Source organism: Bos indicus x Bos taurus, chromosome 29 (assembly GCF_003369695.1).
Source record: "Bos indicus x Bos taurus breed Angus x Brahman F1 hybrid chromosome 29, Bos_hybrid_MaternalHap_v2.0, whole genome shotgun sequence".
In the NCBI taxonomy this organism is placed as follows: Eukaryota; Metazoa; Chordata; class Mammalia; order Artiodactyla; family Bovidae; genus Bos; species Bos indicus x Bos taurus.
Window position 1 is genome coordinate 672,255 of NC_040104.1, and position 26,942 is coordinate 699,196.

The following is a 26,942-nucleotide window of genomic DNA, read 5'->3' on the forward strand; positions in this document are numbered from 1 at the left end:
ACTTAAGCGTTCTCTCCTGGGTGCGGGAATCACCTCCCCAGACTTTCCTCCCACCGCCTGGTGGCCGCCCCCCAAACTGGCCCTCCTCTGTCAGCCCTTACGTCTCCCTGGGTGGGCGCTTCTTACTTAGTCTTTGGTTTTGGTCGTCATCTGGAGGCCCGTGGTGCCCACAGCACTGTCTAGAGTAGGGACACATGCTCCAGACCCTCTGGATGGCCCCTGGACATCGTAAACCCCAGGAATCCTAGAGTCAGCGCTCTCTCTGTCCCTGCCTCTGGGAAGGGCGGCACTTCTCACGTGGATCCTACAAAGCTGGAACCCTCCAGAGGCTAACAGTAACCGCCCCACCCCACCCCCAATCTCAGCTCCCAGCAAGTCAGTGCGCCTCTGGAACAGACACAGTCGCAAGCAATTTTGGTCCTGGAGCATTCACCACCTGATACAAGGTGGCGGACGCCCGCCATCCAGAGCTGTTCCCAGCAGTTTCCTCCAGAAAACCGCACAGCCCATCCTGCTGGGCCAGCCCTGATACCCGCCCCACGGCTGTTTCCCCATTTCTGTTCAAGAGGCTTCTCCCTGAACTGAACTTTGTTCTCTTTATTCCTACTCAGATTTCCTTCTTTCTCTTCCTCCTATTCCTGCCAGCTGACCCCCACGGTCTTCCCAGGGGATGGGGGCTGGCGAGTGTGCCTAAGGCATGTCACATACCAACCCTCAAGTGTCTTAAGAGAATCTCAGCCAAATGTTAGCATTTACAGATTAAGTGAAATCTGAACACATTGGGTTGTTCATGTTTCTGGAATATTTGCAACAATTTGGGGTTCACCATTTTAAATATTTAACCGATTGAGTATATGAGTTCTTGAAGTACCTGATACTTTGTTCTCAATTCAGACAAGCTGGAGCACATAAAAGGAAATGAAATAAAAGATAAATTCTGTTTGAAGTGTTGAAAATGCTTAATTAACTGAGTTTGTAGATGGCTGCTGCTAAGTCACTTCAGTCGTGTCCGACTCTGTGCGACCCCATAGATGGCAGCCCACCAGGCTCCCCCGTCCCTGGGATTCTCCAGGCAAGAACACTGGAGTGGGTTGCCATTTCCTTCTCCAAAGATGGCAGAGGCCCCTTAAAAATGACTATAAAATCTGTCAGGTTTATAAAGGGGATAACAGGGCTTGTAAAATTTAACTTAGCAGGTTAAAAAATGAAGCTTTTAAATTGGAACATTAATAAATCGAATCCCAATTATTTAAATTTAATGTAAGTCTGAGTATAACCCCCTTGCTCAGCCCCTAAACTCTAACCCTTAGCCCCCATCGCTGGCCCTGTTGCCTGAGGAGCAGCCTGCCCTGTCAGGTCCAGGCTCTGAATGGCGAGCCCAGGTCTGGCCCACCTTGTTCCCAGCCTGTTGCAGATGCAACACCAGAGGACACACCAGGGCAGATGCAGGCCCCATGGAGCAAGAGGGCCTTCAGAGGCCAGCCCTCCTGCCACCACTGAGCCCTCCCCCGTGTTCTGGGACACTGCAGAGCTAGAGCACCCCACCTCAGGGGCACCTGGCCAGCTGAGGAGTCCAAGTCAGTGGCGGCCTCTCCAGGGTGACCTTGAGGGCATCCCTGACCTACTGTGGGGAGCCCATTGCCTGTAGATACCCCGAGAGCACCCACACGTGGCTGCTGGTGGTGCCTGGTGGCTGTGGAGCTCCAGGAGGCTGGGCTTGTGTCTCCCCTGGGCCAGCTGGTGCTCCCAGGGGCGGGGGCGAGGGGGGTCCCTGTCCTCGCCGGTAGCCCCAAGGCGCCCTTCACTTGCCGAGTCAGCACAGGGTTAGTCTTTCCTGCCAGGGGCCTCCCATGACTTGTCGTGTTTTAATGGGGTCACCCCAAGGGCAGGGCACAAGCATGATCACCGAGGGTGTCCTGTCACTTCTGGGCCTCAGTTCGGTTCTCAGGCCGGAAGGCCAGGAGGAGGGACGTGCGTCCGGATTTCCTGCCGCCCAGCCCTCCCCTGCTTGTGGATGGAGACATCCTCCCTGGGTGCTGGGATAAGCAAAGTCCAGAGGGAGAAGGGCAAGGGCGCAGGGCGGGTCACATGCAGCGGAAGCTTCCAGATACCGCTCCAAGCCAGCACAGCAAGCTTCTGTCCCTGCGCCCTGCCCCAGCTCACCTGGCTGGGGCGTCACAGCCTGACCGGCACGTGGGTGTCCAGTCAGCGGCGGGGCAGGTGCTGCGCCCCAAGGTGGGCTTCTGTGACAGGCGGGGGCCGTGCACAGGGCCGTGTGCTTTGTGCTGTGGGTCCTGGATTTTAATGCTTCCCGCCACCCCATGCCCACATGAAAATGCCATAGCAAGTGTGAGACGGTACGTGGGTCCGCAAAGCCAAATGGGCAGCGTGTCTTGGGGGCTGTAGTGCGGCACGTGGAGTGGTGGACCCTGGCAGGCCGTCCACGTCCCGATCTCCGGCCCCTGTGACGCAGACCGTGTTTGGAAATAGAGTCTTTGCGGATGTGAGTAAGAAGCTTGGGACAAGGTCAGCTTGGATCTAGGCGGAGACCTCAATCCAATGACTGGGATCCTTAGGAGAGGGAGGAAGATCAGAGACAGACATGGGGGAGAAGGCCATGGGCTGAGGGAGGCAGAGACGGGGTCCCACATCCCCTAGCCGAGGCTGCAGGCAGCCCCTTGAAGCTAGAAGAGGCGGGAAGTGGAGTGCTGCTCATCACCTCCAGCAGAACCCCCGCTGCACGTACCCTGACCCTGGACTTCCGGCCGCTGGAACCACGAGAGGGTCCACTTCTGGCACTCCCGAGCCATCAGTCTGTGATGATTCGCTGCAGCGTCTGGAGGAAACTACCATGAGCGAGCCACTCAGTCGTGTCCAGCTCTTTGCAGCCCCATGGACGGCAGCCCACCAGGCTGCATGGGATTCTCCAGGCAAGAATACTGGAGTGGGTTGCCATGCCCTTCTCCAGGGGATCTTCCCAACCCAGGGATCAAACCTACGTCCCCTGCATCATAGGCAGATTCTGTCTGAGCCTATGGTGGTGCTGAAGGCCTGGAGTGATATTTTTAGGCATATTTTCTTTCCCAAAGCTGTTTTTCTCAGGCTAATCTTAAAATTGGCATAGATTCCATCAGCTCACCCTTAGAGGCAAGAGCTGCAGTGGGTGAGTGTAGGCCCGAGACGCCCCAAACGCACTAAAACAAGAGGCCTGTTCCGTGATAGCTGGCTGTCTACCGGCCTGGCTGATCTGTGCTTTAAGGTCAAGGGGTGTGTTTTTCAACAGGTACCTTAGGGAGACTGAGTCATGCGTTCCTGCTCTGGAGGTGAACGGGATGCCTGACCTGGCAGCATCGTGGAGGGGGCAGGGTCTTCATAGCCACCTCCCCCACCCCTCCCCTGGTCAGTGTCATCAGCTGTGCGGCTCCCGCAGCTCAGGAGTGACAGTGCTCGTAAGGCCCCTTCAAGCCCAAGGGGAACGGATGTGAAATGGTCTTTGTGTGGGGGCTTTTGGGTGTTTGTTTTTGTTTCTTTGTTTAAAGAAAGGTAGACTGCTGCAAGCAGCACCTCGTTTGTGGGTGTCTGGCGTCTTGGAGGGGATTCCCAGGTGGCACTGGTGGGCCAGAACCCACCTGCCAATGCAAGAGATGTAAGTGATGTAGGTTGGTTCCCTGGCTTGGGAAGATGCCCTGGAGGAGGGCATGGCAACCCATTCCAGTATTCTTGCCTGGAGAATTCATGGACAGAGGAGCCTGGCGGGCTACAGTCCGTAGAGTTGCAAAGAGTCAGACACAACTGAAAGGACTTAGCACGCATTCGTGGAGTCTTAGAAGCCTGACTACCCTAAATTTTCTTCCAAACGGACCTCGAGAGCTTGTCTGGAGGTTCCAGCAGGGGCGTACAGCTACTCAAATCTCTTGACCGCAGAACAGTCCTCTGCTATTGGGGGAGGTTGTCCTGTTCAAATGAGCATGCAGCTTTGGGAGGGAAGCATATGGAGCTGTGAAGGAGGAAGGGGACACCCGCCTAGCCAGCCAGATCAATGGGGTGATCAATGGGGTGACAGATGTTGCAGCCAGATGGCCCTCGAATGTGGTCTTGATGACAAGCCACAGGACAGATTGGGGGGCCATTCTGACACGTCCCAGGCACCAGAATCCCGCTGACACAGCACCTTGGGCGTGGGAACAGGTGGGAATCAGCATCTAGGTTTGGCAGGTGTAACAGAGCCCCCAGTCACAGCGGCACAAACATGGATGGCCTGAGGCTCACACAGTGCGGGGGTGGTGTGCAACTGAGCTCCAGCCATCAGAACCGTGCTCCAGGTAGGAGAATGGAAAAGGAGGGGCAGGGATTCAAAATCAGGTCCCCAAAAGTGCTCACTCAAGTCATCGTCTGTCCTGGGTTGAATTGTGTCCTCTGAAGTTTCACACGCGGAAGTCCTCAGTCCCCATAGCTCTGATGGGACCGTATCTGGGTCGTTGCAGGTGTAATTCATTAAGAGGAGTTCGTACTTGGCCCCTGATCCAGCATGACGAGTGTCTTTGTAAAAAGGGGAAATTTAGACACAGACAAGCATCGAGGGAAGATGGTGTGAGAGACACAGGCTGAAGACGGCTGTCGAGAGGCCAAGAACAGAGGTCTGGACCAGATCCTCAGTCTCAGCCTCGAAGGAACCAGTCCTACTTGATCAACAGCGTCCAGCCTCCAGAACTGGGAGAGAGCACAGCACTGAGTTCCTTTCCCTGCATCATATGCAGGAGTTTCCAGCATCTCAACCCTGTTTAAACACGGGGCCACTGCGTCCAGCCTCCAGACCCTCAACTGCCCAGGCAGACTCAGGTGACCCAGATCGCCGAGTGCCCCTTGGGATTGGTCTGCTCTCTCAGAATCCATCCTGAACACATTCTACAGTTCTACTGACAGACACTCAGCTTCCTGCAGTTCTCCTGGTGGCCAAGCCTTCACATCCGGGTGTGACTGGGTGTTGGGACCTCACTGTCCCAGGTCTCAGTGGATGGGGCTGGGCCAGGAGGTTTGGGGGCAAACTGACTTTTCTCCTACAAAGTAACCTCTCCAAGGATGTCATGACTGGGTCTTCAAGTATGGGGACAACACTGTCTAATGAGGGGAAAAGGGCTGTGGAGGGTGACGGGGCTCCTGGAGAATAGGGCTTGGTGTCACCTGGGCTGCCCCACCCCCCACCCACCTTCTCTGGGCCCCAGCCGGAGGCCACAGGTTCACCTTCCGTGTCTCTTTCGGAACAATCCAAATCTGCCGTGTGTGACTCCGGACTCAGTTTAATGGCTATGAGAGAGGAGACGGGCCGCCACAGGCAGGTTCCTGCCTCCCCGAGATGAGCAGTCAGGGGCTTGAGCTCATCTCTGTCCTCCAGGTGGTCTGGCTTCCTTCAAAGGCCCCACCCACCACAGAGTTCTTGAATTCCTGATGCCCTGCCTGCTGGCCAAGACGGGGGATATGCTCAGTCCCTGGAGCCTGGCTGAGCACATCATTCCTGGTGAGCACAGTGGGCCACGGGGGCCCAGGACACCACATCCTGTCCCCGAACACGCACGGCTGCTTGGACCTCCGGCCCCGTCTGGGCCAGGATGCCAACCCCAATTTTTCGGAAAGTTATTGTCAACAACCCCCTCCAGATATTATAGGGAGGAAACTGGTTCACTCGTAAAACTGACAGGCTCAGGTACAAGAAGGATCACTCTGGATACCACGGCCCCTGGCTCTGGGCTCCTCCGCCTTTGTTTCTTCTTCAGAATACAAGTGTTGGGGCCTTCCCTCCCATTGGCCATGGAAGGAGGAGGGCCTGGGAACCAGCACGGGCTGGTGCAGTTCACACAACCCAAGAAAGGGAGCACTGCGTGCTGCCGAAAGGTTAAGTGACCTGAAGGGCAGGTGAAGGCGCGCCAGGAGGCAGGAGGCTGGGGTCTTTCTCACGGCCAGTGGCACGTCTCACCAGTCTCTGGACACCGACTCCCCCGCCCCGACCCCCCGCCAACATACACACACATGTGCAGTGATCCCAGGAGGCGTAGGAAGCCCAGGGTCAGCACTGAGAGCGGTGTGATGCCTGTCCATCTCTGAGTCTGTCCTCCGAGAAGCCCCTCTACTGTGGGCTGAGTTTGCCATCTGTCTATGCCATGCACGAGCCCCTGCAGCCTCTTGGCACTGCCCTGCCCAGTGAGTGGCTGCCAGGGGTGGGTCATGGTCTCCTCACCTGAGTCCCCAGGCCTGGCTACGGTAGGGTTATCTCCTCCCCTGGGGAAACAGGCCCTAGGGGGTATCTCCTTCAGGAAGGCCTCTGCAGCCCCGTCCCCCCTTTGCAAGTTTTGGAAGGTGGTGAAATTGCTGCCTTATATGCATTCGGGTCTCCACAGGTTCTGGCTTCCCCCAGGGGTCCCAAAGGACCAGAGCTTGGGTCCTTGGTCCATGGAAGGGGAGCTGTCCCTTTGTTCTCCTAGCCAGGGTCCATCAGGGGCCCAGCCTCTTACTGGGAAGTGAGCCGGGGTGGGTCTGGGCTGTGGCATTGGAACCTCTCTGGAGAGAGCGAGGCCATCCCACTTCGTGAAGGAGAGCTCGGTGGGGCCACCTGTTCTCCAGACAAACTCCTGGGGTCTCTGCCCGCTAAGATCCCTGCAGTGCACTGCGGGTGGGCCCTGGTCCTCGCCTCCACCTCCCCAGGCTGCGGAGGTGGGTGGCGGCAACAGTGGCAAAGGGTGCGGTTGGTCACCAAGGAACTGGATTCAAGACTGAGCCCTGGTCCCCTGGTGCTGTCAAGGGGTGGGGGTGGGGGTGGGGGGGAAGCTGTCTTCAGGGCTCAGTCTCCCCTTTGTAAAGAGACGGGCTGCCTCTGGACGGATGGGTGATGGGCAGCTGGCCCAGAGCTCTGGATGGCGGGAGGCCGACGGCAGGCGGCCCCAGAGCCGGGCGGGAGGGCGGTGAGAGGGTGGGCGGAGGCGCGGCGGCGGGATCGGGGCGGGGGGCGGTGGGGGCTCCCGGGTGGGGGTCGGCAGCGAGGAGTCTGCGCGGCGGAGGCCTGCGCTCCCTCGCCTCCGCCGGGCCCCTCCCGCGGCGCCCGGCGCCCGGGGCCGCCGCCCGGGCCTGCGGGCCCGCCGCCGACGTGCTCGTCCCCGCGCCCCGGCCGCCGTCGGTCGCCGCGCGAGCCAGCGTGCGTGCGTGCGCGCGCGCGCGGCGGCCCCGAGAGCGGCGCTGGAGCCTGAGGCGACTGGGTTGTGGCGGCTCCTCCCGGCTCCCGCTCCTGCGGCCCGCTGCCCTCTCCTTCCCAGGGCCCGCCAGCCCAGGCCGCTCCCCAGGCCCGAAGATGCCGGCCGTGTCGAAGGGGGACGGGATGCGGGGCCTGGCGGTGTTCATCTCGGATATCCGCAACTGTGAGTGGCTGGGCGCCGGACCGGCCTGCGGGGGGCGGGGGCGCAGGCCGGGGTGAAGGGCTGGCCGGCACTGGCCTTCGGGGGCTGGGGTCTGGGACGCGGACCTGGAGGGCGGAGGTCCGAGGCGCGGACCTGGCGGCGGGGGTCCTGGGGTTGGGGGCTGGGGTCCGGGGCGCGGACTTGGAGGGCAGGTGGGGGCTGGGCTCCCGGGCACGGACTTGGAGGGCGGGGGTCCTGAGGTTGGGGCTAGGGTTCCGGGCGGGGGTCCTGGGGTTGGGGCTGGGCTCCCGGGCGCAGACCTGGCGGGTGGGGGTCCTCGGGCTGGGGCTGGAGTCCGGGGCGCGGACTTGGAGGGCAGGGGACCTGGGGTTGGGGCTGGGTCCGGGGTGCGGGCAGCGTTCAGCACCCGCGCAGGGGTCTTGGCTCTGCTGAGGGGCTTCTAGCGAAGCCGCCCCTCCCCAGCATGATGTCACCCGGAGCAGTCGGCCGGTCTTTCTAGTAACGAAGCATCTAACCCAGCGTTTTCCAGAATAGCGTGCCTTTTCACTGGGAGTGGGAGTAGCGAAACCCGCGTCTTGCGGGGAAGCAGCTGCTTGACCCGGGTCCTGGCGGCCTGTTAGGCCCTGATTAAAGTGACTCGTTCCCAGGGAATTGGCCCCAGGCGGTGGGGTGGGATGGCCTAGGGGAAATGCTCTGCCCACTATCTTTGGTCGGGGATCGCGTTTTCAGCGACATGTGCCTGCCCCTCACAGAGTGGAAAAATCCACACGGAAAGGTGAACCCGGCTGGAGGCAGGGGGTGCACCCTTCGACCACCCATACATTTAACTTTGGTGTGCAGAAACTCCTGTTGATTTTCAGGTCATGTTCCCTTTATTTGGGCTTCCCTGGGGGCTCAGATGGTAAAGAGTCTGCCTGCGGTGTGGGAGACCAGGCTTCCATCCCTTGGTCGGGAAGGTCCCCTGGAGAAGGAAATGGGAGCCCACTCCACTATTCTTGCCTGGAAAATCCCATGGGTGGAGGAACCTGGCAGGCTATACAGTCCATGGGGTCGCAAAGATTTGGACATGACTGAGCGACTTCACTTTTCCCTGTATTTAATTAAAAAAATGAAATACACAAAACCAGTTTCTTGTCTGGCTTTAATTCTCATTTTTTACCTACCAGACATTTGTGGATTTCAGTGGCTGAGGTTTACTGTATGTTTTAGAGAATGCATGTAACCACCTGCTGGTACATGTTGTCCGGAGCCCTCCCGTGATCGCCTCACTTCCTTAGACTGGGGTGGAGGACCCAGACTGTGGAAGGTTCTAGCTTCTGTTCCTTCCCCTTTTCTGCAAGAAATCCATGTGGAAACACACCCTGAGGTCTGTGCTTTTACAAGTAGGGCAGTATCCTGTTGTCCTCTGCTGTGTAATGTGATTTTCTAGATAATAACATGCATAGTCGTAATGTGTCTTGTAAAGCTAAGTGTGGGTGTATTGCTGCTTCAGGAGACCCTTGGGCCAGGGCTCAGCTGCTTTAAATTAACCTTGACATCTGTCCTTTCATTTTGGAAGAAAATTGCTTTGGGCAGGTCATTGAGCTTGAAATCCCTTTTCTCAGTTTTGTAGACTAGTTCTGCTAACTGGATGTTTTCTGTGCTGGGTCTGCCACAGCGTGCGGACTCTCCACCTCTGCCTGTGGCATTTGGTGCTGATCACTTGTGTGACTCCCTCCTGTGGCCTCTACCTTCTAAATGCTTCCGTTGTGACAACCAGAAATGTTTCCAGCTGTTGCCCTGGTGGGGACCCCCACTCTGGGCCCTAAGCAGCTGGTGTGGAACAGTGAATTAGACAGTGTCTTCAATGAAGGAGCTGCTGTAAGAAGAAGTGCCTAATCCTTCGGAGGGCCAGGGGTGGGCTCAGGCCTCTGTTTAACGTGGCCCCCTCCTCAAAACCAGCTTTCCTACCGCACCTTCTTGCTACCCTGCATCAGACGCGAGGCTGTCCTCTCCTGTCAGGACAGCGTAGGCAGTTCGTGGCTCTCTGTCCTCTCCCCGCCCCTCCCTGGAAGCCCCACAGGGTGGGGGCCACACGCAGTGTCTGTGTGAGGCGGTCACCCCGTAGCTGAGTAGGTGAGTGCAGAGAAGCTCTACCCTGGTAGTGATCCGGAGCCTGTTGTGGCCAGGCCAGTGAGCGGTGGGCACAGCAGGGAGGAGGAGGAGGAGGTCTGACCTGAGAGCCTGCCACCTGGTCAGAGCTGCTCTGAGCTTGAGCCCTCGGTGGCAGGTGAGGGGTCCCCGCTTCCTCTGCTTGTGGCTCTGCTTTCCTGTCGTGAGAGTGACCCCTGTGCAGAGAGGGCACCTGGACCCACGGCCGCAGAGCTCCGTCTCCCCCGCTGACACGGACGGAGTGTGTAGCTGAAGTATCACTGAAGTGTTTCATCTCTAAAATTGTGGCTTCCTTTACCTTTCCGCACGATGTGGTCTCTTAAATGTCCCCCTTAGCGTGAGCTCTGCCTCACGTGGCGGCTGGCTGCAAGCTGCTGCCGGGCCTGAGCGGTGCCCGTGTCCTGGTGCTCCATGTAGCTTTGTGGCTCAGTTACCAAGCCAGCTCCGTGCCTCATACATTAACTTGATCCTGTCTTACTGACTTCAGCCCGCTAGGTTTGACTCAGTGAATGTGGTGTGTGGGAGTTCATGAACTGTTTCTCTCGATCATTTTTAAACATGTTAAAAAGATTCTATTCCTTTTATTTAGTCCCAGTTGTAAAATAATTTCTTTATTCAGAAATAAACATGGAGCCATAGGAAGTTGCAAAGAAAAGGACAGGGAGGCCCCAGCATTCCTCAGCCGTCCCCCCCCTCTCACGACAGTATAGCTCCAACAGCAGGAAGCGGACACTGGTACAGCCTGCCAGGTGTGGTCGCGTTTCTCAGGTGTTGTATGCGGGATGTACGTGCGTGTGCATGGGCGCACGCGTGTGTAGGTCTGTACGTTCTTTTTGGGTGTGCCACAAGCCTTGCGGAATCTTTGTTCCCCGAGCAGGGCCCTCCGCAGTGACAGCGAGGAGTCCTCCACTGGACTGCCAGGGAAGCCCCAAGGCCTCTGCTTTCCCCAGGTGCAGCTTCACGTGACCCCAGCTCAGCAGACGCAGAGCTGTCTCACCATCACAAAGCCCTCTGCCACGTCGTGTAGTCAGCGCCTGCCCTGGCCACTCGTGTGTTCTCCGTCTCTGCGTCACCCTCTCAAGGATGTCGTGTGAGTGAAGCGGTGCAGTGTGTGACCTGCTGAGGCTGGCTTTTCTCACTGGCACAGTCCCTGGAGGGCCATCCGTTCAAGCACTGAAGTCACAGTGAAGGATCTGGGCCTTCGTTGGTGGCCCAGTGGCTAAGACTCTGCCCTCCCAGGCCCCTTCCACCCCTGGTCAGGGACTAAGATCCTGCACGCTGCATGGAGTGGCTAAAACAACAGACAGAGAGCAGACAGAAGGAAAGAACTGCTGAAACCGGTAAAATAGTAGCTATTTGCTCTTTACTTGGTTGTTTGGGAACTTCTGTTTGCTTTTGCACATACGATAGTATCAGCGGAGGAGCTTTACGCATTGACTTGTTGATGCTAGAACATTGCTCCAGATGTAGAACCTGCTGAAAATGTCAGAACTGACCGCAGAGTAACGGGGACCGCGCTGAGGGAGAGAAGGGGTGAGACTCGTTCTTGTGGAGCCCATCGTGTCGCCAGCGGGCAGGAAAATGCCATCTGTTCCTCCGTGCACGCGGTGGCGGGAGCTGGGGCTGCACAGACGAGTCGAGACACTTCCAAGGTGCTTGGAGGCTTTTCATTTAATCCCTCCAGGCACTCACTCAAATGAAGGGATTCAAGGGGACAGATGTAATTAGCCATTGGCCGAAAGCGGTTTCCCTGCTCTTGGAGCAAGCGTGTGGTTTTGCTGCCGGCGCAGTGATTTAGCTGGAGGGCGGCGGGCAGTGCCCTGTCCTCTGGTCACCACGGAGCGTGATCCCCCCGCTTCTGTTGTTAATAACTTCGCTGGAACTGGGAACTCCTTTGAATTGTATTTTAGCATGACTACAGTTTAAAAAATTTTACTTGTTTGTAAAATTCCATTTGTTATGAGTCATAAATTGGACATGAAAATTTAAATTCAGCGTAAAACTTCAATGTTAAAATGAAACACAGGGTTGACACTTGATTTTCCGGGGTAGTAGTAAAGATCAGAATCAGGGATGGTCAGTCTGCATTTTAACTTTTTAAAGTTTTTTTTGATTTAAGTAAGGTTCAGTTTAGTCTTGTCCGTACATTTAAAAAATGCTGACTTTTTGAAAAAAGTGCTCTTGTTGCATATTTCCTTTTGCACTCTTACGCATAATTTATATTCCTTAGATTTAGGAAGTTTGTGCTGAGGCTCGGGGAAGGGCTGGGCCTCCAGGCTGGAAGAGGAAGGAAGTCTTTGGTCTGACTGCACGCTGCGGCTTCCAGGGAGTCCCCGTGTCCCCACCGTGTCCTGGCTCCTCTCTCTGTCCTCTGTGAGATGTCGAGGTGCCCTGGTGAGGAGTGTATTCTCAGGCCAGATTCTCAGCATTACCTCTCTTTCCTCTTAAAATGGTTGTCACTCTGTTTATTTATTTATTTTTTGGCAGCAACACATATCAGGATTTTATAGCTGTGAAATTATTGGAAAGACCGTCTTTTGGGGATTAAGTGGCATTTCTTGGCTTTAAAAAAGTCATACAGGGTCAGACCCGAGGGTAAGGTTCAGGAGTGCTATGGGAAAAGACACTTGGCATTACTGTGAGCAGCCCGAGGGGCCCTGGTGGGAGCTCTGAGCAGCAGGGCTCTCTCTTTGCTCGAACGTCACTTGCGGGTCTTGGGTGCGAGGTCGGCCTCCCTTCGTCCAGATTTCAAGGCCCCTGAGGCTCCAAGGAGGGAAAGTCCTGGTGAGTCTGTGGCAGACATGTCTGGTGCAGCGCTGCCGTGAAGCTCTAGGTGGTCCCCTCCCGGTGAACGGGACGCGTGGGGGCCGTGGCCCCGGTCACGTGCTGGGCTTCCTCCCAGAGGCTGAGCAGTTCTGAGTTCTGGATGGCGTGGGCCTCAGGTTTCGGTTAAAGGGAAGCATCTGGGCCTGTTGTGTGAAACACCGCTGGGGTTCTGAGCAGCTGAGCACGAAGCTCCCGGCCCCAGAGGTGCTTGCAGACAGACACACGGGACGTGAGTTCCCGCTCTGCGTCCTCAGAGTAGGTCGACAGGGTGGCGGAGGTGGGTCCTTGCCCTGAGAGAGCCCCTAGGTTGGAGAGCGGAGGTCTAGGGAGGGGGCAGAGGGAGGAGCAGAGGGACGCGGGTGCTTGGCAACCAAAGCGGGAGTGCGAGTCCACCTGGGGCGCACTCCACGTTGGCCTGAGGCTCTGTCCAGCGTCTTTGTCCATCGAAGCCTGTGTGGTCCTCGCTCCCCACCCTGCTCCGTGTGAGGAAATGAAGGGGGGTGTGCGGGGATGCCTCCCTCCCTCTGGGTGCCACTGGGCTTGGTGGGCCCCACAGGGGGAGGTAGAGAGCCCATGGCTTCTGTCAGCTCCCGTGGGTGCAGGGTGGAGTAAAGGGAAGTCCCTTCACCATCAGCTTACCAAACGAATTGAGAGATACTCATTAGAAGACAAAAATGAGCAGTTTTCACTAGGTCACAGGGTGTCTGAGGCTTCAGACCACAAAACTGAACTCACTGATTCTGGCGTTGGCCTTCTTCAGAGTCTTCCTGACTTTGGGATGAAAATCAACACAGGTGAGATGTCACGGAAAGCAGTGCGTGTCACTTGCCTAGGAGGAGAATTTCAGGCTGGGTGGCGGTGGGTGTTCACTCGTAGTGGGCAGCTGGGGCTGTGTGCTGAGGTCAGCCCTTGCCCTCTGTGCAGGGAGGCTTGTGAGGGACGCCAGGATGCGTAGAAGAGAGAGCACGTTGGGAGGAAGTGCCCGACTTAAAGCAGTGCCTTGGAGGCCAACGTGGGAAGAGGACCAGGAAGGGTGTGGGGCCGCGAGGTGCGGTGCCACAAAGGAAGAGGCAGGCCTGGCCTTGCCCAGTGCATCGCGTCCCCTTGGGGTGCAGTCTCTGCCCTGCAAAGAGGAGGACGGCCGGGCTCACGGCGCCTGCCCGTGCACTCGAGGGCAGGGGGTCAGGGGCTGCTGGGGGAGCCGCCTGGTGGGACCTGGGGAGGTGGGCAGGTGTGGGGTGGGCCAGTGGTCTGCCCCTCGGCGTCTGTGGGAGTTGGGGTGCTCCAGGTTTAAGGAGGGGAGTGAGGTGCCCGCACAGGCCTGTGCCCCAGAAAGAGAGGACTGTCTCTGCAGGGAGACCAGCCCCTCTTCCCTGGCTCACTCCTGGCCCTGGGTAGGGGGAGTGGCTGGCTGAGGATTGGACGTGCTTGTTAAGGAAGGAGCGTCTGGCCGATGCTTGGAGTCGCATCCTGAGTCTGTCCCTTTTTCTTTCTCAGTTTTGCAAATTGTGGCCCAAGACAGCTGGGAGTCTTCATTTTTCCCCAAATTTAAACCCAGTGAGGGAATTCCCCAGCAGTCCAGTGGGTAGAACTTGGTGTTTTCACTACCAGTGGCCTGCGTTGTATCCCTGTTCCGGGAACTAAGATCCTGCAAGTCACACAGCATAGGCAAAAAATTAAAAACAAGAAAACATCTACCCCTCCCCAGCTCTGTGAGCCTTGAGCGGCTTTATGTTCACCACCTCCTTGTACTTGACGTGTCTCCCTTGTGTGGCCATTCCCACCTGCCCTCATCTGCAGGATCGCTTAAAAGTGTGAACACCAAATCCAAATTGGGTTGCTTGGCTTCTGTTTTGCACTGCAGTGCCTGTTTTTCCCCTTTAAAGATCCCTTCTGATGGCAGCAGAAGGGTGTCTTGAGGATTAGGTGTTCCGTGTACTTAGAGCACCTTGAGCTGCTTAGGGTGGGGTCAGGGGTCAGGCGCTGTGTGGGGATCCTGCTTTGCTTTTCCTAAGGCCAGCCTTCCTTCGTGTGCTGGGGTTGGGAGGGCAATTATGAGTTTCTGTTGCAGTTTAAACAGCACTGAAAAAGGGCACTACATTGATACTGAATAGTCTTTTAAAGCACAGTGGGAAAAAGAGAGCAAAAAAGTGAATATTTTGGAATACTTTTGGATTGTATTTATTGCTATTGAAAAACAGCTTTTTCTGGCCGGTTACTGTGCAGGGTGTGTGTCTGGTACGGTACTACCAGACCAGAACCTTCTTCTGACCCTCGCCGTGCCTGCGAGAGCAGAGTCTCCGGTGATGAGGCGAGTGCTCGGTCGCACTGGGGGCTGTGGGGGATGGAGGCTCGTCCGCACGTGCCGGGCGCCTTCCGCGGGCCTCCTGCCCTGGACTCGCTCCTCACAGCCTCAGGGGCTCCTCTCAGGTAGCACACAGCTTCCATTCAGTCAGTTCCCCGTTCAGACTTGGTGCTCTCATCGCTCACCTGCGGCCTGAGTCGTCCTCGCCTGGAGCAGCGCGCCAGCCTCCCCGGCACGGAGGGTGCCGCAGGGGTGGAGGGCCTGTGGGTCTGTGGTGCTGAGTCGTCCAGTTTCCAAGGCCTGGCCTTCTCAGGCTGCCTTCCGTGGACGGGCTGTGGGTCCTCGTGTCCACAGCCTCCCAGACTGTCTTACGGGGAAGCTGGTTGCAGAGGGACAGGAGGCGCTGTTCTGCTGGGGCTTATGTGTCTGATGCGTGTTCTCTGATGCAGCATTTACTGTAGATCTGACGTAAATCTGCTGTATAAGTAGCTAAGAAAATACTGTTTTTCATATTGCGTTTTTGTTGTTTTGTAATAGTTTTGATACAACGCCAAGAGTGAAGGGTGTTTTGAACGTGCGTATTTAAAAATTTGTTTTTCTGGACTCTTATTTTTTGACATAATTGTTCAATTCATTCATTCATTTGAGAAACCTGTTGGTGCCTGCTGCGTGCCGGGCATTATCCTAGGCATCAGGGATTCAGTGCGTAACTGAAGGGCCCCAGTCCCTGTTCTTTCAGAGACTTAGATTCTGTGAGAGTAGACAGGACTGACTTCCGTGTTACTCTGCGTGCACGCCCTCACTTCAGGGGCCTCGGGGCTGGGCCCCCGGGAAGTGGTGCGGCTCCTACAGGACTGCATCCAGCCTCCTGTGTCCGCTCTCACAGAGGCCTCTGGCTGGGCCCCCAGGAAGTGGTGGGGCTCCTCGCGTTGCTGTCCTGTCTCTCAGTGGCCGCTGTCTCCCACAGGCTGTGGTCCAGTGTCTGAAAACTATTGTTTCCTATATTTCTCTCAGGTTTGTACCGCCTGAGGTGGGGGGGGTAGACCCTGACCCTGTTGACAGCAGTAGGTTTGGGAGTAATGTGGAGCGTGCGTGCGGACCCCAAGGGTGGAATTCGGAGGTGAGCGGACGGTGTCGTGTGTAGGTGGCATGTGAGACCACGAGACTGGAATCCGAGCTAGAAGCTGACGGAGGGGGTGGCGATCGTCACAGAAGCTTTACCTCTGTTTACGCAGCTGATACTTCACAGCGGGTACTGAGGTGCTCCCTGTTTCATGGAGAAAGGGGCGGAGGCCAAGGAGGCCGAGGCACGGCTCCTGAAATGGTCCCCTGAGGATCCAGACCCAAGCGACTGGGGCTCCGGACCTCTCCTCTGAAGCGCGTTGCTGAGCCAGCTCTCCAGGAGGATGGCCAGAGCTCCAGATGTGCCTGAGTCCAGGGGGGCCTGGGCCAGGGAGGAGGGCTGGCCAGGGGGTCGAAGGAGGGGACTGGGCGGGGGGCCTGACGGGCAGCTCCCAGGAGAAGAACTGGGAAATGGGAGGGAGGAGGTAGAGACCCCAGGGCTGCTCTGACACGGGAGCGCCCTTTTCCCAGCGCACAGCCACACTCCTGGGATCAGAGCGGGCACAGCCTGGCAGCAGGTGCTCAGCCTGCGCCTCCCAGAGCTTCAGTCCTCCTGGAGACTGCCTGCCTTCTTCTCCCACTCCCCTCCCCATGCCCTCAGCCAGTCCATCCAGACCTGGGTCTCCCTGACCGCTCCCGGGGCTCCTGCAGGGCTCCCGGGGCTCCCCAGGTTTAGTGACATCTGCAGACTCACGGGGTCCTAGGATTGGGGTGTGAGTGTCTTTGAGGGGCATTCGGCCCATCACAATTGGGTCAAGAGTGCTTTTTTAAGATTAACGCATTTGTTCAGCAAATTCCTGGGTGCATATTTCACACATGGAACAGAAAAACCGACCAGGAGTGCCCTCGTGTGGCTCATGTCCCAGTGAGGCAGACATGAGATAAGTAAGTTTAACATACACGCGTTGTACACAGTGTTGGGGCTCCCCAGGTGGCTCAGTGGCAAAGAATCCACCTGCCAACGCGGGAGACACGGGAGTTTGATCCCAGGGTCAGGAAGATCCCCTGGAGAAGGAAGTGTCAGTCCACTCCACTGTTCTTGCCTGGGAAATCCCATGGACAGAGGAGCCTGGCGGCTACAGTCCATGGGGTCGCAGAGGCAGACACAGTTTAGTGACTGAACACACATGCACACATCCTGTGTTGAGGGGAACCTAAAGGGAAAAACGAAAGGGGCTTGCAGTGTGGGTGGGGAAGCTGGGGGCAGGCGTCCTTGGAATGCTGGCGGTGGGTGGGGAGCCACTGTACCTGCGCTTCAGAGCCGGAGGAAGGTGGGGTGCGTGGCGGGATCTTGCAGGTGAGCAGAGGAAGGACTTGGCTTTGGGGAGATAGGGGGGAAGACAGTTAGGAGCCTCTGGACCAGGTGAGAAAGGTGAGGACCCCTAGGGGTGGGGAGGCGGACCAGGAGTGACGGGCCAGGGTGGAGGGGAGGGGTTTTGCCAGCAAGTGCTCCGATGGAGGAGGCGGGTCAGGCATGCTTTTCGCGATGGGTGGAGACTGGCTGGGCTGGGGTGAGGGCTGAGAGGGGCAGAGAGAGTGGGTCGTAGTGCTTGGGCGGGGCGGTGGGACTCAGAATTTGCTCTCCTGATCTAGTTGCTCACTAGAGCTGCAAGGATGAGGCCCTGGGGGTCCCTGCTGTGGCGTGCGGGGAGCGTGACTGTTGGAACGGCAGCTCTGGGGCACCAGATCTTCTAAGGCACCACGGTTAGGGCCAGCGGGTCTGGGGGTCATTCATCCTGTATGGCGGGGAAGGGGTAGTGTCATAGTAAGTGTTTGGGCAGATCTTCCCAATTATATTAGTTTTTGCTATTTACTTGTTCCTAAGTAAATATTTAAAGAAATGAAAAACAAAATCAAGAATGTAGTTTAAGAGAGGGTTAGTCGCTCCTTTGTGTCTGACTTTTACTGACCCCATGGACTGTAGCCCTCAGGTTCCTCTGTCCACGGAATTCTCCAGGCGACCATACTGGAGTGGGTGCTGCTGCTACTGCTAAGTCACTTCAGTCGTGTTCGACTCTGTGCGACCCCATGGACTGCAGCCCACCAGGCTTCTCCGTGCATGGGATTCTCCAGGCAAGAACACTGGAGTGGGTGCCGTCCCCTTAATTATAAAACAGTGGACCCTCACCCCATTCCCTCATTCCTAAGCTTAAGTTATTTTCATTTTACATCCATCTCTTCTCATATTTACTTTAAAAATGTGATTACTTATTCTAAATTACATGTTAAATTGTATATCAGTCATGGGTGTTTTTCTCTATTTAGCCATTATTTATTGACATCTTATCTTACTGTGGAAGATGAGGATTTAACTTAAGTAAGCTTTCCTTTTCCCGTGTTCTGATGTGTCACAGTTTTTAATTTACTTGATTTAGAGCATTTAATTACTGTCTGAAAATATTATTCTTGGCCGAGAATGATAATGATTTGACTTTTCAAAAAACGTGTATTTATTTATTTTTGGCTCTGCTGGGTCTTGGTTGCTGCGTGCAGCATTCTCCTTGCAGTGGCTTCTCTTGTTGAACACAGGCTCTTGGTGCACGGGATGTGGGCTCAGTAGCTGTGGTGCTTGGGCTTAGTTGCTCCACAGCATCCGGAATCTTTCTGGACCAGGGATTGAACTCTTGTTCCCTGCTTTGGCAGGGAGATTCTTACCCAGTGTACCGCCAAAGAAGTTCTGTTTTTGTTTTATAAATAAGCTCATTTGTATCACTTTAGATTCCACGTACAGGTGATACCATACGATATTTCTCTGTTTGACGTCACTGAGTATGATAATCTTTGAGCCTGTTCGTGTTTCTGCAGATGGCGTTAGCTTGTTCTTTCTCATGGCTGAGTACTGTGCGTGTGTATATACTTACACAGCATGTTTATAAAGAATGTACCATACGCACGTGTGGGTACATGTGTACGTGTGTACATATACCATATTCAGGACTTCCCTGGTGGCTCAGCTGGTAAAGATCCGCCCGCAATGCGGGAGACCTGGAATCGATCCCTAGGTTGGGAAGATCCCCTGGAGAAGGGAAAGGCTCCCCTCTCCAGTATTCTGGCCTGGAGAATTCCATGGACTGCATAGTCCATGTGTTCACAAAGAGTCGGACACAACTGAGCGAGTTTCACTTCACTTCACTTCCATACCATGTTTATTAAGGCTGTGTATACTCGAGTCATCTGTCAGTGAATGCTTAAGCTGCCCCCATGTCTTGGCTGCTGTGAGTAGCGCTGCTGTGGACACTGGGGTGCCTGCACCTTTTTGAATTAGGGTTTCTTCTGGGTGTGTGTCCAGGAGTGGGATGGCCAGATCATGTAGTAACTGCTCTCCATAGTGCTGCCCCAGTTTCCTTTCCATGGATAGTGGGCGAGAGTTCTCTTTGCTGCACGTCTTAAGGGCTCTCTCGCGCTCTCTTTTAAACTGGAGCAGGGCTGATTCACAGTGTTGTGTTAGTTTCAGGTGTGCAGCAAAGTGAGCCAGTCACACACACTCGTGTGTCTACTTTTTAAAGATTCTTTCTCCTTATGGGTCTTTACAAAATGCTGAGTTGAGTTTGCTGGGCTATGCAGTAGGCCCATGTTGGTCATCCACTGCATATATAGCGGTGTGTATACATTGATCCCAGACTCCTGACTTCTTCTTCCCTCCCCTCCAGGGCTTCCTTCTTGGCAGGGTGGCCCTTTGCTGCTGGCATCTCGTTCCTGAAGGGTGCTTTCTTCTGTTCGTGTGAGAATGTCTACTGTCTGGGGTTTGCTCCTCTGCGTTGCCCCTCTGGTCTGAATTCTTTTTCTGCAGGTCTGTGTCCGTCTCTGGCTCGTGCTGGGAGCTGGCCCGGGTGCCTCGTGATCAGTGTCTGGCCATCATATGGACCAGTGACGGCCGGCATGGGTCGGGCTTCGGCAGAGGCCTCGCTGTGGGCCGAGGTGTGAGGGCTGAGGGTCTCTCTCACGAGGGAAGCCATGTGTCAGCTGTCTTCTCCGTCGTCTTCAGAGAAGCTTCAGGCTCCCTTCCTGCTGGGTGGGGAGGCGGGTGTGGGGAGCCTGGCTGCGGTTGCTCTGGGCAGGGGTCTCACTGCTCTGGGCGTCTGTCTCTCGGCTCTGCTTTTCTGAGCCTCCCTCCAGCATGGGGTGGTGTCACCAGGCCTGCAGGTGGGTGTTCCTGCTTTGTGGGGGGCAGCCTGCTGTCTTCTGCTGGGATTTAGGGGTGTGGCCGGGCTGGGGGAGCGGCTGCTGCTCCTTCTGTCTCTTCCAGCCTGGCCCCCAGGGCCCCTCCTGAGGCACCTTCAGGTCCTGAGGCTGCCAGACTCTCTGACGAGGACTTGCTTCTCGCTGGTCCCTCCTGCGGGCGGCTGGAGTCCAGCTTGCTCTGTTAGATGAGTCCACAACCATGGTCTCTTTCCAGTGTCCAGGGCTGTGGTGGTGTCCACTCTCATCGTAGTCTTCTCCTTTTAAATAAGTTTTGGACTCATGCTGTATATTACACACACACACACCATGCAGACCTTCATCACCTTGGTGGCCATTATCTATGCCATGGATTAATGGCTCCCTGAGGGAGGTCCTGGGAAAGAATAATGTGACTGTGTGCTTTTACCTTTTGACTCCTGAGTGGATTGATAATACCTTTTATTGTGAACTTAGTGTGGGTGGGTGGTTCTCACTAGACATGTTTGACATGAGTTTCTAGTAGAATTGCTGAGAGAACCTAGAATTTTATGGCTCTTACTTTACTTCTTACTCGAGGCAGCAAGCGGGTGGGCTTGGTCTCTGTTCACAGAACACCTGCTTCTTAGGGCTCAGTTCACAGTGCTCCAGGCCCCAGAGATCAGGGCAGGGGACAGGCGTCTTGGGAGGATCTGCCTCACAGGTGTGACCTGTGGCAACTAGGCAGTTTGTTGCTGGTGTGGAGCGTGGTAAATGGAAGTCTATGGGGACGCCAGTGGATTCTGTAATTGCCGATGATGAATCAGTCAGGAGAGTCTGAATTCCTAACTTTTCGAAGAGTTACTTTGAACCCTGAGCTCCAACTTCTGAAACTGGAAATATTTGTAGAGTATATGTCATCGCGGTGGAGCACGGAAGGGAGCCTGCGTCAGGTAGGGTGTTCACAGAGGCCTCTCCAGGACACAGCACGCGAGCTGGGCCCGGAGGGAGCAAGGCTGGGCTGAGTTGCCCGCGTGGCCCTGCTCCAGGCCCCGAGAGCCCTGCGCGCCGCAGCACGGAGGGCGCGGCCCTTCCCCTCGGCAGTCTGAGTTCCCTGAGGTGTCGTGTGGGAGGCTGCTGAAGAGCCAGGTGAGTGACAGGTCCACCTGTACGTGAAGGCCTCTGGACCTCAGAGGAAGTGGGTCAGAGGAGGCCTGCGTGGGAGGCGAGAGGTGTTCTAGTCGCGATCGGATGTGCTGGCGGCAGTGGAGGGGGTGAGTGTCCTCCTGGAGGAGAGCGGGCCAGACCCCCGATAGGGTGGGCTCAGGGACAGGGAACCTCGTGCAGAGCTCTGCGCTGGGGATGAGCACGCCACCTGCTCTGGTGGCCGTTCCGGGCGCAGTGACGCTCGTTGTTTTCCTGGCTCGGTCACTTGAAAGCCCTGGGGACCGTTGCTAGTGCAGGACATCCGCTGCTCTCATGGGGCACACTCCGCAGGGTGTGCATTCCTCACCGGGCACCTGCTGAGCGCCAGGGGATACAGCCGTGCCTAAAACACGCAGAACTGCCCACTCCTGTGGAGCTTACGTTCTGGTGGGTGGAAATTGCAAAAAGTTGCATCATATGTGAGAAGACAGGATGTGCAAGAGGGAAACGTGCAGGTGAGGAGGTGGCGGGGGACACGGGGCTGTGGGCGCTCCACTTCAGACGCGTGGCCGGGGCTGGTCTCGCTCTGAAGGTGGCAGTTGTGCAGACTGGAAGGCACTGGGTCATGCTCTCGCTGGAGGGGACAGCAGGTGTGAAGGCCTTTGTGGGGGGCGATAGTCCGAGTGTGGAAGAGACAGCAGGAGGCTGCTCGGCTGCCACGGAGCAGGCCCAGAGGAAGTAGGTCGGAGGTGAGGTCGGGATGCTGGAAGTAGGTCACAGGGAGAGGGCCTTGTGCAGAGCCTGTTCTTCCTCGTGTGCTAAACGCTGAGGGTGATGAGCTGTGGCCTCTCCCCCACAGGGGCCCAGCCCTTGTAGCCAGAGTGGAGAGTGTGTGAGGCGAGTAGTGAAAACCAGGGTAGTCAGCTCCTCAGGGAGGGCTGGCGATGGTCCGGAGAGGGTGGCCAGGTGTGGTGGCGCGGGGCACGCTCGGGCAGCCTTTCTGAGCTGCAGGTGCAGGAAGCGGGAGCGCCACAGATGGGCGGGACACAGCGGGGCTTGTGGGGGTCCCGGAATGACCGTCCCTGCAGGCGGGGGGTGCGGTGGGAGCGCTTGGCGTGGCAACCGCTGGAGCTGGTCGTGCGCACCTCCTCTGTGGCGTGGGGGCCGTCGACATGTCTTAAACAGCAGAGTGATGCTTTACCATTTATCTTGTATTAGTAGAATAGTAATTTTGAATGCAGAGGATGATTTTAGATGAAGTTTGAGGCAGGGAAGCCAGTTAGGACAAGGTTGATTGCTCTGGTCTGGAGGAGATGGCAGGCGTCTGAGTCCCGGCAGGAGGAGTGGAAAGGCAGGGTGGATGTGGGGATCTGGGAGTCAGAGCTGCCAGGGCCGTGGGTGGGGAAGCGCTCTGTACCATAGAGGCGTGACGTGCAGCAGAGATGCCATTCAGTAAGGGTGGCAGAGTGAGGCCCTCATAAACCCACTCCTCTGTAAAAGCAGTGAAACACTAGCAAAAATGGTCAAACGCAACTGTGCTGGAGCTCTGGAAATAAACTAAAAGTTGACATAATCTCAGGAAGATTTATTCAAGTAAAACTGCTGAACCTCCCACTTGACTTCTCGTCCTCCTCTGCCTGACCTGGGTGGCTGACAGCCGTGTCTCACAGCCCTTGCAGCGGCCTTGCAGCTCTTGGGAGGCCCAGATCGGATCTGGGGTCCCTCAGGAGTCCTCTGCTCAGAGCGGTGTTACTGACTGGCCTCGGCTCTCTGGAGGAGCCCATTTGCAGAGCTGATGAGGAGGAGCCCACCCTTGTGTCTTTGTTACGATCAAAGCTGGGGGCTGAAATAGTGGGAGTATCTGTGGCCCGGGGACCTGAGCAGCTCTGACAGACTGCTGTGGATCTTGAAGGGTGCTCGGCAGGGCTGTGTGTGTGCCCAGGGGGACCTGAGAGGGGCCTGGCCTCATGCTGTCTAGACCTGAGTCCTGCACAGACGAGAAGTGAAGGCAGAGGATAACTGCCTGAGGGCTGAAAGTGGGCCTCAGCGTGTCCACAGATCTGGCGGCATCCCGGACACTCACTAGTCAACACATGTAAGGACTCCCTGACTAGTCAGTCACTGATGACTCAGCTAACTGAGCAGAGACTCAGGGTAGCTGCAAACTATGGGGACTTACAGGCTTCGCAGGAAAGTCCCTGAGCAGCAACAGCAGCAGCGACAGCCCCTGGGGAAGGGGACAGTCTGAATTCCAGGGCTGCCTCAGTGTATTGTCTGAAATGCCAGCTTTCAGTAAGAACTGATAAGATGCACGAAGAAAGAGGAAAATATCGTCTTTACACAGGAAAAATGTAGTCAGTAGAAACTGTCCTTGAAAGGGCCCAGATGTTAGGCTTAATAATACTCGACGAGGACTATAAATTGCTAAAGAACTAAAATAAACTATGCCCAAATAATTAATGTATGAGAGTGATATCTCACCAAATAGAAGCTATCAGTAAAAAGGTAGATGCTATTTTAAAAAACATGAAATAGGAATTCTGGAGTTGAAAATACAATAACTGAAAAATGAAAATTCACTAGAGGGGTCAAGAGTAGATTTGAACTGGCAGAAGAAAGAAATCAGTGAATTTGGGAATAGGATTTTTACTTTAATTAAATTAAGATCTAAATTAAGGTAAGCACAGATCCAGTTGAGGAACAGAAAGCAAAAAGAATGAAGAAAGATGAACAGAGCCTCAGAGACTGTGGGACACCATCAGGTGCACTGTTGTTCAGTCGCTAAGGCCTGTCTCTTTGTGACCCCACGACTGCAGCACACCAGGCTCCTCTGTGCTTGCTGTCTCCTGGAGCTTGCTCACATTCATGTATGTTGAGTCAGCGGTGCTGTCCAGCCATTTCATCCTCTGCCCTCCCCTCTCCTTTTGCTTTCAATCTTTCCCAGCATCAGTCTTTTCCAGTGAGATGGTTCTTTGCATCAGGTGGCCAGAGTATTGGAGCCTCAGCTTCAGCATCAGTCCTTCCAGTCAATATTCAGGGTTGATTTCCTTTAGGATGGACTGGTCTGATCTCCTTGCAATCCAAAGGACTCTCAAGATCCAGTACCACAATTTGAAGTCATCAATTCTTTTGTACTGAGCCTTCTTTATAGTCCAACTCTCACATTCGTACGTGACTACTGGAAAAACCATTGCTTTGACTGTAAGGACCTTTGTCGGCAAAGTGACATCTCTGTTGTGCTTTTTAACACACAAAACCATTTTTCATAAATGAAGAAATTAAGGTATTGCTAAATAAACAAGAATGAGGAAATTTCTTGCTAGCAGACCTGTGCTGCAATAAATATTCAAGGGAGAACTTCCTTGGTGGTCCAGCGGTTAAGAATCCACCTGCCAATGCAGGAGACACAGGTTCGATCCCTGATCTGGGAGGCTCTCACTTGCTGCGAGCAGTTAAGCCCGTGCACCACTACTGGGCTTGTATGTCCCATACTCTGCAACAAGAGAAGCCACCGCAGTGAGACGCCCGCTCAGTGCAACTGGAGAGTAGCCCCTGCTTGCTGCAACTAGAGAAAGCCTGCGTGCAGCAGCAAAGACCCAGCACAGCCAAAAATAAATAATTTTAAAAAATGCTAAAGGGAGTGGTCAGGCAACGATGAGGGATACTCGATGGTAGAATACATGCAGAAGTAGAGAGCAGTGGTAAAGACAGCTGCATAGGCAAATCTAAAAGACTTTATATTTCTGTAATGTCTGGTCTCCTACCTGATTTAAAAGAAAACTGCATAAAACAGTAGTTTTTAACTAATTTTAATATAGTTTAAATAAAATTCCCAGGTACACAGGGGACATTCTTCAGAATAGACTGTATGTTAAGCTATTAAAAAAAAGCCTCAAATTTTAAAGGATCCAAACCATACAAAGTGTGTTTACCAGCCACAGTGGAGTGAAGTTAGAAATCCGTGGGATTCTCCAGGCCAGAACACTGGAATTGGGAGCCGCTCGCTCCTCCAGGGGATCCTCCCAACCCGGGGTCGAACACAGGTCTCCCACATTGCAGGTGGGTTTTTTACCAGCTGAGCCACAAGGGAAGCCCAAATAAAATTATACTGATGATCTTGTAATGTTTAAATGTATAATTTGTATGACAAAACTACCGCACAGGAGGAGGGAAGGAACAGCGCTATATTGGAACAGAATTTCTCTATACTACTGAATTTTTTCCTTTGGCCGTGCCACATGGCTTGTGGGATCTTAGTTCCTTAACCAGGGGTTGAACCCAGGCCATGGCAGTGAACGTGCCAAGTCCTAACCATGGACTGCCAGGGAATTCCCTAAAATTAAATTTATATTAATCAAACTAGATTGTTTTAAGTGTTAATTACGATCCCCAGGCAGCTACTGGGAAAGTAACTGAAAAACAAATAGTAAAAAGAAACGGAGTTGAACTGTGTACTGAAAAGCACTTCTGCTTCCCGGCTGGCACCAGTGGTGAAGAGCTTGCCAGTGGAGGAGACACGGGCTCCATCCCTGCGTGGGGAAGATGCCCTGGAGAGGGGCGTGGCAACCCACTCCAATGTTCATGCCTGGAGAATCCTATGGACAGAGCAGCCTAGAGGGCTACAGACCATAGAGCTGCAAAGTTGGACAGGACTGAAGTGACTTAGCATGCATGGTGTGCAAAAGAAGGCAGTGGAAGAATGCAGGAACATGACAGCCATTAGGAAACATAGCAAAATCGCAGGCATAAATCCTACCTTATTAGTAATTATCTTAAATGTAAATGAATTAAGCCCTTGAATGAGAAGACAGGTTGGCAGAATGGGTTAAAAAAAAAAAGCATGGTCCAACTAAATACTTTGTTCAAAAGACACTGTAGATTAAAAGGTATAAACAAAAGATGCTAGTGCAAGGAAGAAAAATGATATGCTTTGCAGATAGTAACCAGAAGAGAGCTGGAGTGGCTACACTAATATCAGACAAAAGAGACTTTCTAACGAACTGCTATTAGAGCCGTAGAAGAGTGTTTTACAATGGTAGAGGGTCAGTATATCGATTCTTTTTTTGTGATCATGCCTCATGGATTGCAGAATCTTAAGTTCCCTGACCAGGGACTGAACCTGGGCCATGGCAGTGAAAGTGCTGAGCCCTAACCACTGGGTCGCCGGGGAGTTCCAGTTCTAAACCCAGTACCAGAGCCTCAGGGTACATGAAGTAAGATACACGAAGAAGTGAAGGGAGAGACAGACACTTCAACAGTCGTGTCAGTAGTTGGGACGTTAGTACCTGGCGCTCAGTAATAGACAGTGGACGGAGAGCAGCAGTGAAGAGGAGACGTCACCGTCAGCCGCCGGACCTCACGGGCCTCTGTGGCCAGTGCCGCCGGCAGAGCAGGTGTGCACGTTGTTCTCAGGTGCCCGGGAACGTCACTCAGAACGCACTGTATGTTATCAGGATGCACTGTATGTTATCAGAATGCACTGTATGTTATCAGGATGCACTGTATGTTATCAGGATGCACTGTATGTTATCAGGATGCACTGTATGTTATCAGGATGCACTGTATGTTAAGCCGTTAAAAAAAGCCTCAAAGGATCGGAATCATACAAAGTGTGTTCACCAACCACAGTGCAGTGAAATTAGAAATCGGTAACTACTGTGGGCAGGAATCCCTTAGAAGTATTGGAGTAGCCCTCATAGGCACAAGAGAGTCTGAAATGCAGTGCTGGAGTGCAGTCTCAAAAATGACAGAATGATCTCTGTTTGTTTTCAGGGCAAATCATTCAGTATCACAGTAATCCAAGTCTGTGCCCCATCCACTAATGCCGAAGAAGCTGAATTTGAATGGTTCTA

General features: G+C 54.8%; 1 protein-coding gene across 3 annotated transcripts in view; it reads left to right on the forward strand.

The window, feature by feature from the left end:
* Nucleotides 1–7,198: 7,198 nt before the first annotated feature.
* The window catches only part of AP2A2 (adaptor related protein complex 2 subunit alpha 2), a 67,525-nt gene continuing 47,781 nt past the window's right edge, over nucleotides 7,199–26,942 (forward strand). For 2 of the 3 annotated variants that reach the window (XM_027531347.1, XM_027531348.1), the window contains exon 1: nucleotides 7,199–7,403. In XM_027531347.1, the coding sequence (XP_027387148.1) occupies nucleotides 7,337–7,403 (67 nt within the window). In that variant the 5' untranslated portion in view covers nucleotides 7,199–7,336. Of the gene's footprint in view, nucleotides 7,404–10,821; nucleotides 10,895–26,942 lie in introns of those variants that run through there. The other variant, XM_027531349.1, reaches the window with a different exon arrangement.